At 42.9% G+C, this 19938-nt stretch overlaps 2 protein-coding genes and 1 long non-coding RNA gene across 3 annotated transcripts; 1 reads left to right on the top strand and 2 right to left on the bottom strand.

The window, feature by feature from the left end:
* Positions 1-2270: 2270 nt before the first annotated feature.
* Positions 2271-2987, bottom strand: LOC123470473 (secreted RxLR effector protein 161-like). The gene has a single exon (XM_045170736.1). The coding sequence runs from the start codon at positions 2985-2987 to the stop codon at positions 2271-2273; it is 717 nt and encodes a 238-aa protein (XP_045026671.1).
* A 7713-nt stretch (positions 2988-10700) lies between these two features.
* Positions 10701-11985, top strand: LOC116918539. Its single transcript, XM_045170941.1, has 3 exons — positions 10701-11103; positions 11171-11300; positions 11375-11985. The coding sequence occupies exons 1-3, from the start codon at positions 11062-11064 to the stop codon at positions 11695-11697; spliced, it is 495 nt and encodes a 164-aa protein (XP_045026876.1). The 5' UTR covers positions 10701-11061; the 3' UTR covers positions 11698-11985.
* A 2672-nt stretch (positions 11986-14657) lies between these two features.
* Positions 14658-16150, bottom strand: LOC116919618. Its single transcript, XR_004391969.2, has 4 exons — positions 16003-16150; positions 15659-15938; positions 15415-15589; positions 14658-15344 (listed from the first exon to the last, which is right to left on the bottom strand). It is a non-coding gene; the product is annotated as an uncharacterized LOC116919618 (long non-coding RNA).
* Between the last annotated feature and the right edge of the window lie 3788 nt (positions 16151-19938).

The raw sequence follows: 19938 nt of genomic DNA, 5'->3' as shown, positions 1-19938 counted from the left end.
TAACCGCCCTGATCGAGGACTTCAAAAGCAGACACTCAGCTGCTCTATTCACCGAGTCATTCGGACCTCAATCCTACAAGGACGCCCTAAACTCTAAAGACGCTGACAAGTGGGCGCTGGCCTTTAAAGAGGAATATGATTCTCTGATTGAAAATCAGACGTGGCGACTTGTACTTCCCCCTCCAGGCTGCTCCCCAATCAACTGCAAATGGATAGGCAAAGTGAAACCTGCGTACGACACTGTTCCTGAACGCTACAAAGGACGTCTAGTAGCTATCGGCACAAAACAAAGATTTGGCATAGACTACGACGAGGTTTTTTCCCCAGTGCCACACCAAGAAGCCGTAAAAGCCGCATTCTGCGAGATAGCATCCCGGGACCTAGAAGTAATCCAATTCGATATAAAAACCGCGTTCCTTTACGCCACTCTTGACAAACCCATCTTCATGAGGCAGCCTGAAGGTTTCATCACAAAAGGGAAAGAAAATCATGTCTGTCTACTCGTAAAGTCACTTTACGGGCTGAAACAAGCACCCAGATTGTGGTACAACAAACTCGACAGCGTTCTCTGCAAATTTGGTCTGAAAAACTGTGCAGCTGACAGATGCATCTACATCCGCCGCACCCCTGAGGAATTCACCATAGTCATCGCCCATGTCGACGACAGCTTTGCCGCAAGCAACAACAAGACCGTACTACAAGAAATTGGAACCCATCTAGGCAACAACTTCAAGATCAACTCAGTTCCCCCGACTCGCTACATTGGTCTAAATATCCTTCGAGATCGCACCACTAACAGAATTTTCCTGTCCCAATCTCATATGATCGAGAAAATTTCCCAATGGTTCGGTATGTCTAACCTTTTTCCAAAAACTGTTCCAGCAGATCCGACCATCCACCTCACTACAACTCAGCAACCGAAGAGCGAGGGAGAGGAGACCGCTTCCCCTTCCCCTTATAAAGAAGCCGTCGGCGCTCTTCTGTATCTCGCACTGATGAGCCGCCCAGACATTTCGTACGCTGTTGGGCAAGTGTCTAGATACTGTCAAAACCCGAACCAACACCACTGGAACGCAGTAACCCAAATATTCGCCTATCTCAACGGAACTATGGACTACGGCATTTGGCTAGGCGGCAACAGGAATGGACTAACCGGCTACACGGATGCTGACTTTGCCGGTGACAGAAACGACTACCGTTCCACCTCTGGAGGGATCTTCTTCTTCAACGGAGGGCCTGTATCCTGGTTCAGCAAAAAACAGCCCTGCACAGCACTTTCAACAACGGAGTCTGAATACATCGCCGCATGTGAAGCCACCAAGACTATTGTTTGGCTCAGCTGCCTCCTAGAAGACTTTACTGGTGTGGAACAACAAAAGTTACCCCTTTACTGCGATAACCAAGGCGCAGTGCGACTAGCCTACAATGCTGAGTTCCACCAACGAACCAAGCACGTCCTAGTGAAATACCACTACATCAGACAGAAAATCTCTGAAGGGAAAATTAATCTAATGTATGTACCGTCCGACGAACAACTTGCTGACATTTTCACCAAAGCCCTCACCGGGCCAAAATTTACAAAGTTAAGACAAAAGATTGGTGTGGGACAAAAACCCCTATAACAACCTGATCCACTGTCATGGGAGAGATAAATCAAAATGCTGTCTGTCACCCCCTTTTGCTGTTTATGTTCTACTCCTTATGTTTACTCTTCACTGCACTTTATCATGTCAAGGGTTATATGTTTGAGGGAGAGTGTTAGGTATAAACTATGCTGGGCAAACCTAAACCCTCTGGGTAAAGTGCACGGGATGCTGTTTAGGGCCGAGAGCCCGGAGGCCCTCAGCTGTTTGAGTGACAAGGAGGATGACACTCACTCTTGTTCAAACTGTTCGACTGTAATAAGGTATTATCGGGTGATTAACAATTAGCACGCCTATATGAACTACTAGTCTAAGATAGCTGTGAATACTGTTAAGTTAAGTCAAGGATATTCTTCACATAGATCTTCACTCATGCAATTGTATTCATGAACATACCTTTAACACAAGAATAGATAAGATGTAATACTTAATTGTATAAGTTGAGAGAGACGTTGACACGTAGGTGGCAGAAAGTCAAGAGGACGAGTCACACACTTGTCACGTCAAAAGAAGAGATTAAGAGGTTGGGACATCACATAAGGCTAAACAGTAGCAATGAGTTCAGGTAATACTAAACGGTAATAATGAGGTTTGCCTATTTCAACACTTCCACTCAAACCTTAATCTTTACAAGCTGGAACTCTTGATCCCGATTTCTTCTCTTAGCCAATTGAAGCGGGCGGCTGCCAAAGGTTTGGTTAGAATGTCAGCCAATTGATTGTTGGTATCAACATACGAGATATTGATTTCTCCTCCTTCCTGTTGATCCCGAATGTAGTGGTATTTGATGTCAATGTGTTTGGTGCGTTGGTGTGAATCCGGATTACGCACGAGACGGACAGCACTCTGGTTATCGCAGAGTAGGGGAATAGGATTCGTTTCTTGCAGTCCCAGTTCAATAAGTAGCCGTTTTAACCAGACAGCTTCTCGTGTTGATTCGCAGGCCGCAATGTACTCGGATTCGGTCGTTGAGAGACTTGTGCATTTCTGCCGCTTGCAGCACCAGGCGACGGGTCCTCCATGGAGTAGAAATACATATCCAGTGGTTGAGCGTCGTGTTTCAACATCTCCAGCATAGTCCGCATCTGTAAAACCTGTAAGTGTACTACTGGAGCTTCCACTGAAACAAAGACCGTAATTGCGGGTTCCTGATAAATACGATAGGATTCGTTTGACTCCTTCCCAGTGGGCAGGTCCAGGGTTGTGACTGAATCTAGCTACTTGGTTGGTTGCGAAAGCAATGTCTGGTCGAGTGGTGGACGTCAAATACATAAGGCAACCGACGGCTTCTTGATAGGGGGTAGTTTGCATCGACAGTTCTTCTTCTTCGTTGGTTGGTGCCATAGCTGGTGTCAGTCTGCCACTCGGATCAGATGGAATGGTTTTTTGGATGGCATGACTCCATTTTAAATTTGTTCAGGATTTTAGTTATGAAATCAGTTTGAGTGATTAAGATTTTGCGGTGTTCTCGTCTTCTAGTGATTTCGAGCCCCACGAATCGATCTGCTGCCATTGTTCGCATGTCAAAGTGGTTCTTCAGATGTTCAAGAATTGTGTTGACTGTTGTTGGGTTGTTGCTGCATACCAATCCATCGTCAACCCAGATGGCGACATACGTAATCTCCTCTTGTTGACGGCGGAAGTAGACACATGGATCTGTTGTACTACGGGTCAAACCGAACTTCACCAGAAATTTGTTGAATTCTTGATTCCACATGCGCGGAGCCTGTTTGAGTCCATAGATCGACTTCTTCAGCAGACACACATTTTGTTTGTTCTCGAGGTCTATGAAACCGTCTGGCTGCTCTAGATACAGTTCTTCTTCTAGATGTCCGTATAAGAAGGCCGTTTTAATATCCAGTTGGATAAGTTCGAGATCCAGCGCCGCAGCCGTAGAGAGTATGACACGGAGGGAGTCGTAGGTTACTACTGGGGCATAAGTTTCTCCATAGTCAATTCCTTGACGTTGGGTGTAACCCTTGGCCACCAGTCGCGCCTTGTATCTTGGGGGCGCACCATTGAGGCCTGGTTTCACTTTAAATATCCACTGGCTTTTGATGGTTTTTTGTCCAGCGGGAAGCGGCATTAGGATCCATGTTCTGTTTTTGATGAGTGAGAGATATTCCTCTTCTATCGCTGCTTTCCAAAGCGTTGCCTCCTCACATGAAATTGCCTCTTGGTAATTAACTGGTTCAAATTGGTCAGCTAGTAGTGAGATTTCAGATACCAACATTGCCTGTGAAGCCTTCTTTTTTTCGTTGTAGATTGCAACTCTAGCTGATCTGCGGTGTGGTACGTCGTAGTTTAGTTGAGTGTCCTTTTCTATTATTTCAGTGATGCTTTCGATGACTGCTGGTGTTGGCTCGATCGGGATTTTGATCAACGGTGGATTGTTGTCAAGAGTGCTTTTATTGCAGGTAGACGGGACCTCTTGAATAATTTCTGTTGGTTGTTCAGATGGAAACTCGACGTCTGGGACGATTGGAGTAGGCTCATCAATAGGGCTCGATGTGAACACGTTTGCTGGGCCAGTCTGTTGGTTTTCCTTTGATTGTTCTGTGTCTTCAAGTATCCACATAGGTATAGGATGTGGTTGTTCGTCAAATAAGACGTCACGGCTTATCTTTATTCTTTGTGTTACCGGGTCCCATCCACGATAGGCCTTTGATGTGTCGCAATATCCCATAAAGATGCATTGAAGACTTTTGGCGTCTAGCTTCTGGCGGCTTGCGTCCGGAATGTGAATGTACATTTTTGATCCAAATATTCTCAGATGTGAGATGTCAGGCTTGCTTCCGTACCATGTCTCGTAAGGTGTGACACTTCCCGTTCGTGAGAGAATACGATTTAGTGTGTACACGGCACAGTTGACGGCTTCAGCCCACAGCTTCAGCGGAATGCCTTTAGAGTGGAGGAGGCTTCTTTCGGCTTCCATAATGGTTCTGTTGCTTCGCTCCGCCACGCCGTTTTGCTCTGGAGAGTGAGGAGCACTAGTTTCATGCTTGATACCTTTGATGGCCAGCCAGTCTGCAAAGGTTTTTCCAAGGAATTCTCCTCCGTTGTCGGAGCGCAAAACTCGAACCTTCCTCTTCGTCTCATTTTCCACTCTGGCTACAAACGCTTGAAAGAGTGATTCAACTTCAGATTTATTTTTCATAAAGTGGACTACTGTCTATCCGCTGAAATCATCCTTAAACAGGACAAAATATCGGGCCCCGGCTGGTGTGGCTATTTGCATGGGGCCACATACGTCCGAGTGTATAAGCTCTCCTATTTCCTTTGCTCGTGTACGTCCTTCTGGGAAGGGGGACCTGTGCATTTTTCCGTAAACGCAGCCTGGGCATGGTGCCGAGGGAACCTCTCTGTCTGCCTCTAGATTGAGTCCGTTTACTAGTTGTTTAGATGCCATTTGCAGGATGGTTTTGTAGTTCGCATGGACAAGGCGTTGGTGCCATGTCGACAATGGTATTAGTCGTGTAGCTAGAAGTGACTCCTCTTGATTTGGTTTGACAGTAAGGTCCATATGATAAAGTCCTTTTCCGATTCGTCGTCCTTTAAGTGTTGTCTTGTTGTCGTAACTGAGTATAACTTCGTCTTCAACAAAGTATGCTTCTATCCCACTTGTGGTTGCGGCAGCAATCGAGTACAGGTTGGCTCCAAGTGTGGGTACGTAGAGTACTTCTTTTATAACAGTGGGATGTACTGTGCCATCAATTAGGGCGAATATTTCTACGTTTCCTGTCCCTAGGACAGACAAACTGGTGCCACCAATGCCTTTCACGCTCCGCGTACCAGGTTGAATTGGAGTGAAGTTAGTTAGCATTGACCGTTGATCAGTCATGTGACTTGTTGCTCCTGAGTCGGCAACCCAGTCATAGTTGCTTCTTGGTTTGAAGCATGTTGAGGAATGAAAACTATAGTCGTCTTCTACTTGTTCGCCACCAGCCATATTAGCTTGCTCGTTGTTTACGTGGGAGTTATTCGATGCGTCTTCTTCATCTCTTTGTCGTTTGCGACAAACCGCTATTGTATGGCCTGGCTTTGTGCAGTAATGGCATTCGACCCTAGGTCTTTTTCGTGCAGGACCATCCCTAGGTTGGTTGAACTGCATGCGTTGGTTGAAGCCTCCTCTCATACCTCCTCTTCCTCGAGAAACTCCTCTCGCTCCACGTCTGCTGGAGCCAGTTGAGTAGAAACGGTTTTGTTGAGGGAAATTCGACGAGAAGAAAGCTGTGTCGCTTGGATCAGGGTCGCCATTGTTGTACATTTTCGTCATGCACTCTTCTTTAAGGAGTCTGGATGTGAGAAGAGCGATGGTTTTGTCTGCTTCAGCCACGTTGTCCCAAGCTGATATGAAGTGTCGGTAGCTGGGAGGGAGAGTACACGTTATTTTTGTCATAACTTGAAGGTCCGACACTGGTGCATCTAGGTCACTGAGTGTGTTGGCCATGCACTCAACAGCTGTGATATGATTCATTATGTCATGACCTGGCTTGTACTTGTATTCAAAGAACTGTTTTTGGAGAAGATGTTTGTTCTCAGCAGCGCACTGTAGATGTTGGGAAGTTAGTCTGGTCCACATTTCGAATGCTGTTTTGCAGTTCAACAGTGTGCGTTGAGGCTGTTTCTCGATAGTGGCTATGAGGAAGTTTCGTGCCAGCACATCCTTTTGCTTCCAGCTCGTTATGGCTTCAATGTTCGTGACTACACCGTCTTTGTTCACTGTCTAAGATTAGATACATGAGTTATTAACTCGCAGACTATTTTGTGAATCTGAAATTGTCTTACCTCATTTGGTAGAGTTTCGCTTCCATCCACTACTGGGATTAGGTTGTGCTGTTCAAGCATCAGCCAGCAACCAAGCTTCCAAAGTGGGAAATTGCTTCCGTCAAATTTCACGATATGATTGATATCTTTTGATATAGAACTTGCCATCTTGACTTAGATAGCTTCCGTCAAATTTCACGATATGATTGATATCTTTTGATATAGAACTTGCCATCTTGACTTAGATAGTAGGTTCGTGGACTGGGCCCATAACCTGTTAAGTTAAGTCAAGGATATTCTTCACATAGATCTTCACTCATGCAATTGTATTCATGAACATACCTTTAACACAAGAATAGATAAGATGTAATACTTAATTGTATAAGTTGAGAGAGACGTTGACACGTAGGTGGCAGAAAGTCAAGAGGGCGAGTCACACACTTGTCACGTCAAAAGAAGAGATTAAGAGGTTGGGACATCACATAAGGCTAAACAGTAGCAATGAGTTCAGGTAATACTAAACGGTAATAATGAGGTTTGCCTATTTCAACAAATACGTTGTACCTGATAATATGTTATCCAATACAGTGAGTTATGTTATGCAGACTATTAATTACTTTACATATACCACCGTCTGCAGCCAATTTTGCTCGCCAGTGATAGCTTCAGGTGATAGGTTTGTAGAAGAAACCTGCAAGAACCGGTCGTGCCGTCTCTCCAAGTCATCGTAATCGCGAACTTACGTGGCTCGTAATGCACGGATGGTGTCACGATCATCTCCAGCTCGGACCGCTGTCATCAGCCTCTTTCCTGACTTGGTATGAATTGACTTTCCAGTCGTCCGGAATCGCTTAAGGCGCACGGGATCTATAGTGGTCTCCCAGTCAGACGCTTCGTCATCTTCAAAAATTACAGGAAGCGGAAAAGTTGATTGAGCAATGATGCAATGTATTTAACGCGATTGAGCGAAGAGGTACAAACGATGAATGTAATTAATGGACGGGTTGAGTTGCCCTCCTACAAGGAGATGACAGACGAAGACACAAAAAGGGCGGATTAATTTAACTTGTGACGCACGATCCGGTCTTGAGAGCTTGGACGGAAGAGTTGACTCAGACCAACGAAGCGTGTTTCGTTCGTCTTGGTATTCCGTATCCTCACTAATCTCGGTGGTGGTGACGGTGGAACCTGCACGGGCGAAGACGTCTCGTCCTCTGATGAAGGGCCAACCTCGTCGAAGATTTCGCAGTCTGAAAGATTCGGGATGAAGTTGTCCTCTTCCGGTTCCGGTGTACCAGGCGGAGTAGGTGGTTCAGATACCGGTGAGCGGGGCCACGGATCGTACGGGCGAAAAGAGAATTTTCTGGGATTTGAGGGTGGCACAAAATCCGACAATCGTGGTCGCGGTTGATGATGTTGATCAGAGTCTTCTGGAAAAGTATCAACGGCCGCAGCGGCCGCAGCGTCTTTCACCGCTTGGTTAGTTCTAATCCGATGTAAGGCCTCCGCCTTTCTCCTTTGACTGCGTAATAATTTATCCGCTTTCTTCCTCTTTGCGCTGTTAAACTTGCGCGGAATGCTGCTGGTTTGTGGAACAAGTTAAAGTTCGGCTGACGGGCCAGTAAGGCCGGACAAACGTATAGTTGTGATGATAGAGGGGGATCAAGCTGACGGGCTGCTTGACCGGACAAACTAGATGGGTGGTAACGGGTAGTCTAGCTGACAGGATGATAAGTCTGGACAAACTGGGCAGCTCCTCGCTGAAAGTCCAGCTGGCGGAACGATAAGTCTGGACAAACTGGGCAGCTCCTCGATGAAAGTCCAGCTGGCGGAACCATAAGGTGTACGTTAGGTAAACCACCCTATCGAGGATTGAATAACCTAATTCGCGTACGTCGCAGGATAGTCGAAACGAAACGTTTGCGGACGCTCTGACGAGAGCAGACCAACGTGATACGACAGGAAATGGGAAAATGGGCTCGTGGACGCTCTGCCGAGAGCCGACCAACGAAGCAAAGAATACGGGAAAATGGGCTCGTGGACGCTCTACCGAGAGCCGACCAACGAAGCAAAGAATACGGGAAAATGGGCTCGTGGACGCTCTACCGAGAGCCGACCAACGAGGTTTAGTACAGGGCGTTTGAGCAAACGATTCGTGGCCACTCTGCCGAGAGCCGACCAACGGATCTTTACATACAAAGGGAACACAGAAATTATATTTAAATTACAGACAACAAGCAGTTTCAAGCGAATGTAAATTTAAATATGATGTTAACAACAGATAAGTGTTCGGGTCGTTAGGCTGGAGTTGTAGTCAGCTGGCCAATCTTGCTGGATGCCGGAACTATTTGATTCTCCAATCGGTTGTCTGTACGCGGGACTTGGGAAGGCACCGTTAACGAGAGGGTCAAGAAGTTGAAAAAAGAGTCCCGATGAGAATGGATGAACAGGAACGACTCCCTCGGCTTTCCTGATGACCAGTCACGTGCGTAATGGCCGCCGTACCGAGTCACGATTTCCCGGTCGATGCACCAATTTTGTTGCCTTACGCACGAGATAAACGAAAAAAGCTGAAGTATTATTACACTTGTATTTTATTCACAAACAATCTAGCGTTTAGGGCTGGAGAGACTTGCGATGAACACGTTTCCATACGTGTTCCTCAAGCTTCCAATTACACAAACCAAAATGGGGCCAAATCTCATACAGGCTTAGATGTTCGGATGTTCAAAGTCTTGCTATGAATAAGTTCGCCAATCTTATTCCTCAAGATTACTTTGCGACAACGAGACGACAGCGTCACCTGCTATGAACACGTTTGCCAATCGTGTTCCTCAGGATAGGTTGCGAAAACGAGACAACAGCACAACCTGCTATGAGCACGTTTGCCAATCGTGCTCCTCAGGTCTTGGAAAATAGTAAGGGAATTTAGGGCCACAGTCTACAAGTCAAAAGGAGAAAAATAGATACTGGTTGCCTGCCAATATCGAGACACAAACTCAATCGCACGTGAGTTTAACGAGAAACGAAAGGAAAAAAAACTGAACTAAGGGCGAGGCGTAAGTTTGGGAGCCGGGACACGTGTGTCTTCTAGGCAACTAGTCGATCGTCTGGGCGCAGGTCGTCCGTAGCTCCATCCTTCGTTGCCGATTTCCCAAACTCCCATCCAGACGTTGCCAGATCGGATGTTTGGTCAGCGAAGTTGACCTTTTTGGGGGGCATTGAAATGCCAACAACAAGCGCTGGTCGCACAGCCTCGCCTGTCCGGTTTCACCCCATCCACCCTCGTCCGGACTAACCCACATGGGGGTCCTCCACCGCAAAATTCGTTACAAAAAAACGGCTGAATAGATTTTAATTTTTTTTTGCGGCAGCAAATTCACGTTTGAATGAAGAATCAACGCTAAAAATTTTGCTAAACAATATGAGCTAGTCTTTCCGTAATCCAAAAAAAAACCAAACTTTTTTTTTATATTGAAACAAAAAAATTAAAATGTGAATATTTTCAAACCGGAACCGACTAACGACACCTAATTTTGTACACGGCTTCGATACCATTATTTTATCATGCAGTATATATATTTTTTTTTACTTACATGGATTTTGAAAAGAGTTATCAAACTTGTCCGGACAAACCCACGTCCGGTTCAACTCTTCCCTACAAATATTTTTTCATGCAGATATAGTATTATATTACCCAAAATTTTTCCTTGTCTTCATTACATTCGTTCAATTCATTTTGTAATTCAACTTTTTTGTCTACAAGTGTAGTTCTCATTAACTTTTTTCTTTGGACCGATGTCATTTTTGAAAATTTAAATGTCTTCTTACTGTTACCCACGTTCACGTGCAATGGAACGTGATAACAGAGATGAGGGATTGAGGGTGAAATAATGAGGTGAAGAAAAATGACTTTAGGGGGAAAAACGAACGGGTTTATTCTCGGTTGAAAAAGGGGGGAACAAAAGAGAGAGAGAGAGAACTGGGGACTTGATTGAGACTTGATTACGGGGGAGGTAAAAGAGATGTCCTCGTTCACGACTATTACAAAATACACACTGAACTAAAAAGGGGCAAGCGCCACTTCCAACGTAAACACAAAAAAGAAGGCCCATGCCACCTACAATCCTGCCCGTGAGGGCAGCACTGTAAGTGACACTTACTATACTTTTCTTATATGACTGAATTTTAAAAAGCAGAAGTAACTACTTTACTTAATATTTTTTTACTATTGGTATTTAATATTTCCTTCACTATACTGTACTACTTTATTATATTACTATACTATACTATATTTTATATTACTTTACTTTACCCACCCAAATCCCCTGTTTTCCTCGCTTTGCTCGGGCTTTGTCCAGCTTAGTTTCTTTGATAGTAGAATTATAAGTTAAGTTTGTTAAGTTTAAGTTAAGTTAGTTAAGTTAAATTATTAAGTATACTGTGGTCGGGTAAAATAGACTTTAACCCAGTTCTGGGACCTCTAATGTTAGACCATGACAGCATCAAGAGTTGGTCTGCAGGTGGTTTTGCTTACAGGAGCAGCAACAGGCTAGAGAAGTAGAAAAAGAGACAGGAATTTTAGTTTCTAGTGAATTAAATTATTTTCTTTCCCGGAAATTGATATTAAAAAATTTGACTTGTAGAAAATATGGCACAGTGCGAGTTATTGGACGAACACCAACAGTGTCAGGTTCGTAACTTTTTTAATTAGAATATTCATCATTTTTCTAACAATGGTTTACTTTTTAATTACTCAGTCATTCCACCCGCCATGTGATAGTACACTAAATTTAAATCCTATAAGTGGTGTTCTAAAAGAATCCCTTTTAGTCAAACCATGCCCTGTAGGAAGTGAACAATTGTGGGATCGGATCTTACACTACATAGGTCAGTATGAAGATGTGCAATTGTGTATGTTTATTATAATTAATGTTTCTATTCTCATTCCTTATTTTTGCAAGGCCTGGGATACGCTGTCAGTAGGATCTCATCAATTACAGGCATACGTCAGAGAAACCTATACAGTCGGCTTGCTGAAAGGGGGATCAGGATAAGGGACAAATATTCAGATATAAGTGTAGAGGAGATTATTGAGGTTGTTCATGATTACCTGCAAGATCGACCTAATCTGGGAACTGCAAGCATTCTAAGTAGATTTCAAGAAAGAGATGTTTATGTTCAGAGGTGTAAAATAGTAGAGGCCATAAGAATTGTGAAGGATTTGAAAAACATTCCTAAAGGAAGAAAACTGAATAGGAGAAAGTACATTGTTAGGTTAGGTTAGCTCCAGATGGGCACTTAAAGCTAAAAAACTGGGGATTTGCAATCCATGGAGGAATAGATGGATTTTCAAGAATGGGATTGTACTTAAAGGTTTCCAACAACAACAGAGCTCTTACTGTTCTATACAGTTTTTTTGAAGGGGTATCCATTTATGGAGTACCATCTAGAGTAAGGTGACAACACAAATTTCACGTAATAAATTAAATTAATATTTTTCAAAAAACTTTTACGTTCAGGACAGACAAAGGCGGGGAAAACATTCTCGTTGGGAGATACATGATAACTGTGCGCGGGACCAACAGACGATCGCTGATTGTGGGAAGATCTGTCCACAACCAAAGAATTGAACGTTTCTGGGTCGATGTTGGCAATGGCTGCGTTACACTGTTTTACAATATTTTCATGTATATTGTAGTTACTAATAATTGCCATTTTTTTGCAGGGAAATGTTATCGTCGCATATTTTAGACACAGAGTCTGCAGTCGACATCTTTTGTCTCCACCACTGCTTCACCCACCTGATCCAACAAGAATTAGACTTGTTGAGAAAAAGCTGGAATTGCCATCGAATTCGAACTTGCCGGAACCAGACGCTCAATCGAACATACTACAGTGGACTCGACAAACTTGCCCAGTGCTCCAATGAGTCTGGCGAATATTTCACAGAACTAAATCAGGTAATAAAAACCAAAAAAACATATGGATTCATTGTTAAAGGGTCCTCGTCGTTTCTATGTTGTATTCTAGGATTCATCGCCATTTGTTGCAGACACTCATTTGCACGAAAGTGACAAGAACGCTGAATACGTCGAAGTTGAAATCCCTGAATGTTACGGAGATTTTCAAGATTTATGGAAGATCGTCTAAATTTTGTTCATTCAAGTTTTCCCATTTCATATGTTACCAAGCAGAAGGTCATTCATTCTTACATAGAAATAAGGTCTTTTATCCAAGATTATGTTTCTGAATATTTGTAGTAATAAATATTAGAAATGATCTCGTAAATATGTATTTTAATGTTTATTTGCGTTACAATCGACAAGACAATATTACAATAGTATTTCTCAAGTGCTTTTTACTTATATTTATAGTGTTCATCAATAACAATTGTCAAGACGACCAAGCAATTTGCTGACAAGCCAACACACAAGAACCTCATTATACATGGATGGAATTTTCGTTCAAATATGGCAGCATATTGAAGTTTTACTGTTCACAAATATTTCGCAATTGGAAAATAAAAAAGGTCTGTGAGAATAAGGTTGGTTTTAAGATTTTAAGATAAAATATTTTATATTTTACATGTGTGAGTGTATAGAATACAATTTAAATGTAATTAAAGAAGGATTTCGGTTTTCTTGTTCAATGAATTTTAGGAATGAAATCCAGCGCAGCGCTTGTCTAGAAGTACGTGATTTTGATTCGAAGTATAAAATGAGCATATAAGTCCGAATCTTTCCGTAGTAAACATACTTTAATGAAAATCTATATGCATATGTTATTTTTTGTTGCTCTTTTTGTGTCTGATAAAATTTATTTGCTCGCCTTCCCTATTTTTAACGAATACTTCACGATGCAGGTAGCGCGCAACTGGTCACGATAATAGTCTATATCATCCCGGAATTTCTTTTTACTCATCCGCATTTGGCCTATCGAAATCTTTAGGAGAGGATGGACATCAATTGATCGTATTCATCTACGATGACTTAACGGCAAAAATGAAATAAAAATAAAACGTTGGAATTCCTTTTAAGTTCAATTACTTTTGGATTTATTAATCTTGATTATAACATTATGATGGTATGCTTCTGAAAGACAACACATCTGAAGACAACAATTCTTTGTATGAAACACTTTAACGCTATTTCTTGTAATCACAATGGTAGCCGGTGAAATAGGCCCGGACAAAATAGGACCCTACAATATAGGCCCGTCAAATGGGACCTACGAAATAGGACCCTACAAAATAGGACCACTTTAAAAAATATTTTTAAATCGGTCCTATTTCTACAATAAAATGGGCCTATTTCTACCAAATAATTTCAAGTCTCATAAGAGCCTCGGAAAACATTTTCCAAAAATTGACCAACCAAGTCTAAGCAAGAGATGGCGGCTTGATGGAAACAGGCACTCTGTATATACTTTGCCTTTTTTCAAACCGCTATGACATCTGATATCATTTTAACGTCTTGTTAATCACGCGTATTTTAGCCGAATTCAAGTTTTAATTTTTTTAACATATTAACCGTAGCCATAACTATGAAGTTCATTTGTAAAAAATTTCAATTTCCTTTCAGAGCTGATAAATTTTAAAGAATAAGTAAAGAAACGTGCTCACTCTGCATTTTTTTCTCCCCTAGCCAGATCTCCCCTGTCCTTCAACGCGTGTTCCCTCTATCGATGCCAAGGAAATGCCCAGTGCTTTGGAGATGAATTCAATCAAACAATTTCGATGAAATAATTTGTACGCTGTTTTTGATTACGTTTTTATTAACTATGAAATAAGCATAAATTTTAGGAACGAATAATTTTTTTTTGTTTTCTCGCCTAAGTCTAGTATTTCTCTGAAACGCAAAAATTGTAAAAAACATTTATTTTTAAAATTTTTTGTTTATGAAAATCTTGCTTTAAAATTTACAGGAATCGATAGCTCTTACCAACTGCTATTCATTTCAAGTTAAATAATTCATTTTGGATTATTAGTTTGTCCAATAATTCACTTTATAATTTTTGACGATTTCATGGGGGAGGGGAAAACCACAGAAAGTGGCAAACTTTGGGCACCCCGTTCGGGCATTGTTTTTGCTCGTTTCATGTTTTAAAACCAATAATTAGATTCCTCGTAAGACAAGGAATGTTTTGGTGTGTAAAAAAAGGCAAAATAATGCCGTCTTGTATAATATTTATCCTAAAAACGCAACAACCAATCACAACCAGGGGCCATTTTCTCGCGTCAGTTTGAATTTCATTGAAATACTCTGACTATAATTACTATTTGACTATTGCTTACTACAAATTTAGTAAATTTAACTAGTAATTACGAAAAAATATTCGAACGCAATTACAAATAAATACAAAAATATCACTCGTTTTATTTCCACGGTATTTTATTCTTTATTTGCCCTTATTGTACAGTTCAGACAGGTTTCAGAGAGGACAAAAACAGCATTAATTACGATTCATTACCAGATTGTACAGACGTTACTAGACAACAAATTAGTACAATCGCTCGTAATTGCGCCAGAAAATGCAGTAGGATCCATCGTCTTGTTATAGTTATTTAAAGAGTGCCTAGATTCGAGTGAAGTTACTTCCAGCGATGTCGCCTTTTCATTGACTGAAGACGGATCAACTAAATAGTCTTCAAGATTTGACTCTTATAGATAGTTGGAGCATTTGGCTATGCTACTATTCTCAATAGTGGAAGTATGAAAATTCTGCGAATGCTCGTTCTCTTGATCGGTCTCTTGGTGGTAAGAACAACCGGTAGGACTCCTTATTACTTCTTCTAAGACGGACTGGTCAGGTAGTTCTTCTTGTTGGTAGGAACAAGCGGTAAGATCCCTTACTTCTCCTCTTCTACTTGGAGCTGCTTTCCTGCTTTAACTAAGATATTCTTATAGCCCAAATGTTTTTCTGGGTCAGGTCCTAAATTTATCAGAAAAGTAGAAAAACACTATTTACTAAATTCACAGTGAAAAAATTGCTTAAAACTTACTGGGGAATCTTTTGCCTGCTTCCCGAATCACATCCTGCATCTTCTTCCCGGTTTCAGATCCAAGCAGTTTCTTGTAGTTTTTTCCCAGTGCAACTGATGTGAAACGGAAATTTGTTGGAGTGGGTCTGTGTGTGAATAACATAGTCTCTACAGCAAATGTGTTTTCAATATAGTCCTGAAGGGTTATAAGAAAGAAAGTTTGGTATAAAAACAGATAGCATCATGAATCTCAAAATTGGCTTACCAGCTGAGAAGCCACCGAGGCTAAAATTCTTCCCAAGGTATGTCTGGATAGACCAGACCTGTTCAACTAAGACTTGTTGCTCTCCACTAAACGACCATAAGTCATTGTTGGTGGTGGTACTGTATCACCGTCTAAGGATTTCCTGGTAAAGTCTTCTAAAACTGCTTCTTGACTACCTAAGTCTACCTCTTCGGTGTCTACCTGTCCCATCTCTGAGCTCTCTGCTTCCATATTGTCCACAACTTTTAAAAATGTAAAAGCTTCCTAAATGTTGAAATGTCTGAGGTAATGTTTAAATGATTAAGGTCATTGTTTAAAAGGCTTTTTAGGCTGAGCATGCTTACTAAACCAGTATTGAACACCAGCTTTTGTTTTGAGTGAGTTGCGATCTTCTGCCGCAGGAACGCTCGGAATTGGGAACAAAATATGCGCAGGGTGGCAGCGCATTGACGTTTGAGCAGGCTGGCTGAGCATGCTCACCTCAACCCGTGTTGATAGTTTCTCTCTGGTGGCTTCGCATCTCCGACAATAAGATCCAATATTTTTTCAATAAAAATTGCAGCAGTTTCATAGTGTTCACGACTATTTGGAGAATTGTGTAGCACGCCAATGATGGATTCAAATCTGTTGCGGTCGTTGTAAGCCGGGATTGTTGTCACTTCTTTTTCTTCCAAATTTTCTAAGTAGGCAAGACAGCGCAAGGATTTTACTCGTTCCATTATTAAATTAATAATCATTTTCAAGTCTTCCGGATCCATTTCTTCAACTTCATCTTCTGCGAACGCTTCATCAAGCTCTTGTTTGCTTTCTTCCAAATACGCGTCTAGTGTCTGTGAAACTTCATCGAAACTAGTATATTTACCGTTTACGGTTTTAAATAGATCTTCATGCAAAGCAATTTTTTTAAGTTCAACATCCTCAGTCGGCAATATAGGCTCCATATTTTGATGTCCTTCTATTGTCTCAATAGTGTCACGTGGAGATCACGTGACATACGCGTGAGACACACCACACACCACCTCCTTCTTGGAAACAAGCAAGGGCGAATGTACGAGTACATTCGACCTTGTTTTGTCTGAATGTTGCGGTAGCATCACAGGACGCTTGCACCTTGTCTAACGCTTCGGGGAAACAAGCAAGGGCGAATGTACTCGAACGTTCGGCCTTGCTTTGTAGTAAATGGTTAAGGGTATCTTCTTCTTTTGTAGAAACAAGCAAGGGCGGATGTACTCGTACAACCGACCTTGCTCAGTAATAAGTCATACGGGTTATTTCGATTGTTCGTAGAGACAGCAAGGGCGAAAGCACTCGATGATTCAACCTTGCTGTTCACCTACCATAAATAGGCGGTGTAGTGTCTCTTGAATGGAATGTTCTTACTTGACGTCTTACCGTGTGGACGTCCTAATACACTCGTGTTACACATCACCCCCAAGTGTAACAAATGGTGGAGATGCAGCATTACTAAGGAGACAAGGCAAGGAAGTTTATCTTATAGTATTATTCATTGTCAGAGGCGAAAATCGTTTAGGGGCTCTACCACAAGCGGTTTAACCAACGGGTTGTGCCAAATCTTAAATTGTTGGATACGGAGCCACGTTTTCGGCTGACAGTGGGGAAGACTATTTGGTTTCTATTAGCTTTCTCTCAAGGAAATCGTTTATTGCTGTGACAAGATTTTGAGGTATTGTAATGCAGAAAGACATTAATCATTTTTTTTGCCGGAGGTAAATGAGAAAGTCATCGAATCGACGTTGGCCTAGTTGTCCAAGGGATCCGAGCAGACGTTTACACCCTTTGCCTCCATCTACGCGCCCGGTACCGGAACAGCATCTGGAAGGAAAAACTGTTGAGCCGGACAGCACAGAGGACGTAGTGGGAAGTGGGCAGCGGATAATCCAGGCTGAAAAAAGGTTGGAGAGTACTGCGAAAGATCTTGAAGAATCTTACGTAGACAAGAGTATTGAGGCAGGTAAAGAAGGTAGCGAAAAAAGTGAAGACGACGAGTTGGAGAGTACTGCGAAAGATCTTGAAGAATCTAACGTAGACAAGAGTATTGACGACGCACACGAAAGTAGCGAAGAAAGCGAAGAAGAGGAAAACGGGGATAGCACTGACGAGGAGCAGTTATTTGCAGATACCGATAGTGATTCAGGTACTGGCATTATGCCTCCTCAGATAAAGTTTTTGAGTCCCAAGGTCTTTAAGGCAACGCCGGAAGATGACGCCTTCGACTGGCTTGAGCGTTACGAGTCAACGGGAGCGTACAATCAATGGGGCGATACGGAGCTAAGGGCGAATTTCAGCATGTATCTGGATGGAGCGGCAAGAAAATGGTACCTGTGCTCCACACTTCCGACGGAGTGGCGTGATTTACCCATACGACCGGGGGTTGGCCTCAACGCAGCTGATCTTCCGGCAGTAACTGGAGTCAGAACACTGTTTTTGAAAGAATTTCAGCAACAAAACTACAAGCTGTTCCAGGAAACACGCTTGCGGAACCGGGTTCAAGGTATCGAAGAAGCGACAACTAACTACTATTACGATGTTATTGATCTTTGTAGGGTGGTGGATCCAACAATGGCGGAAGCCACCAAAGTCGACTATCTTTTTGGGGGATTACGGCCCTCGTTGGTCGAAAAATTGTACCCGTTACAACCCAAAACAGGCGAAGAATTTTTAGAGGCGGCGAAACGGTTTACTGATGCCAAGCTCTTGGCCAATAGACGAAACTGGCCGGACGCGGTGCTCGGGGTGGCAGCAACCAGAGTGGCGGATGTTCCAATTGATTTCATTCGGACCCTTCCAAAACCAGCTCCAACTGTGGCTGATACGGAATTATGGAAAGTAATTAAAGAACTGCAAGGTGCGGTAGAAAGTTTGAAGATTCAAGCAACTCCACCTCCGAAGAGACCAGGAAACGAGAAGACAGTTACGTGGGGAGAGTCGGAGAGAATCTACAGAAACAATAACGGAGTACTCAAATGCTACTGTTGTAACGGAACGGGGCACATGGCCCGGAATTGTTGGGAAAATCCGCAATCTGCTCGTTTCCGACAACGATCCTACTCAGGTCCTCCTGGCCCACAGAGAGGGCCGTTGGGTCCTCCCGCGCCAATCAACATCGTGTCCCAGCTAGCCGAGACGACTGCAGATTCATCAACACAGGAGGAGATAAAGGAGCAACCTATCCTTAGACTAGATTTCAGCAAGCTGATCAGAGAAGAAGTCACTTGTGGAACACGGCAAGTAATGGCAGTCGTCGACACAGGGGCAGCACTGACAGTTATATCACCGGAGCTGCTACGTGCATCCCAGTTTGTGCTGCGTCCATGGGACGGACCGCGGGTGGTGATGGCTAATGGAGAACAAGCAACGTTGATGGGAGCAGCCACCATTTCGGTCAACCACAAAATGGGAACAGCAACTGGCGAAGCGGTGGTATTTGGGATGGACGGAATTGATTTGATTTTGGGCAATGATTTCCTGAAACAGTATGGCAAAGTACAAATTGATTATCGAGAGCCGAAGGCCTCAATTACTTTTGGAGATCAGCCTCTTGCAGCCATTACATCGCAGCGGACAGATCACCAAACACGGTCGGTTAAATTGATTACCAACGCTGATGTAACAATCCCTTCTTTCTCAGTGGCAAATGTGATTACAGGCGGAGAACTTTTGTTTCGAACCATCAGGAAAACTTCTACAAACCAAGGGAGTGTCGGTGGGACACGCGTTACTGGCAGCCAAAGTGGATTTCACCCCGTTGGCCAATTTAACGTCGACTAGCGTGTGGATTCCAAAGGGGACGACATTGGGAGTCATCAGTGGCTACGACGGAGAAGTGCTGAGCTGTGGCCTAACGACAAAAGAAGAGAACTCCCCAATGACCAGACCACCAACAAAGGAAGAAGTGAATCAGCGGAGGAGACTCATAGACGACCTCAAAAAACAAGTAAATCATGGCATTCCGAAAGACAAACGTGAAAAAATGTTCCAATTGCTAGAAGAAAATTTGGAATGTTTTGCGGCAAACGCTTCGGAAGTAGGCCGCTGCAACATATCTGAACATAACATTGAAACGGGAGATTCCCCGCCAATCCATCAGGCCCCGTATGCCAGCGCGTGGAAGGCTAGAACCATCGTGAACGAACAAGTAAAAAGTTTGGAAGAGGCGGGAATTATCGAAATTTCGGACAGCTCGTGGTCCGCACCGGTGGTGCTAATCAGAAAGAAGGATGGAACATGGAGATTCTGTGTCGATTACAGAAAGCTGAATT

Source organism: Daphnia magna, linkage group LG3, assembly GCF_020631705.1.
Source record: "Daphnia magna isolate NIES linkage group LG3, ASM2063170v1.1, whole genome shotgun sequence".
Classification (NCBI taxonomy): Eukaryota; Metazoa; Arthropoda; class Branchiopoda; order Diplostraca; family Daphniidae; genus Daphnia; species Daphnia magna.
Note: the sequence above shows the minus strand (reverse complement) of the source record. Positions and strands in the feature narration are given on the sequence as shown.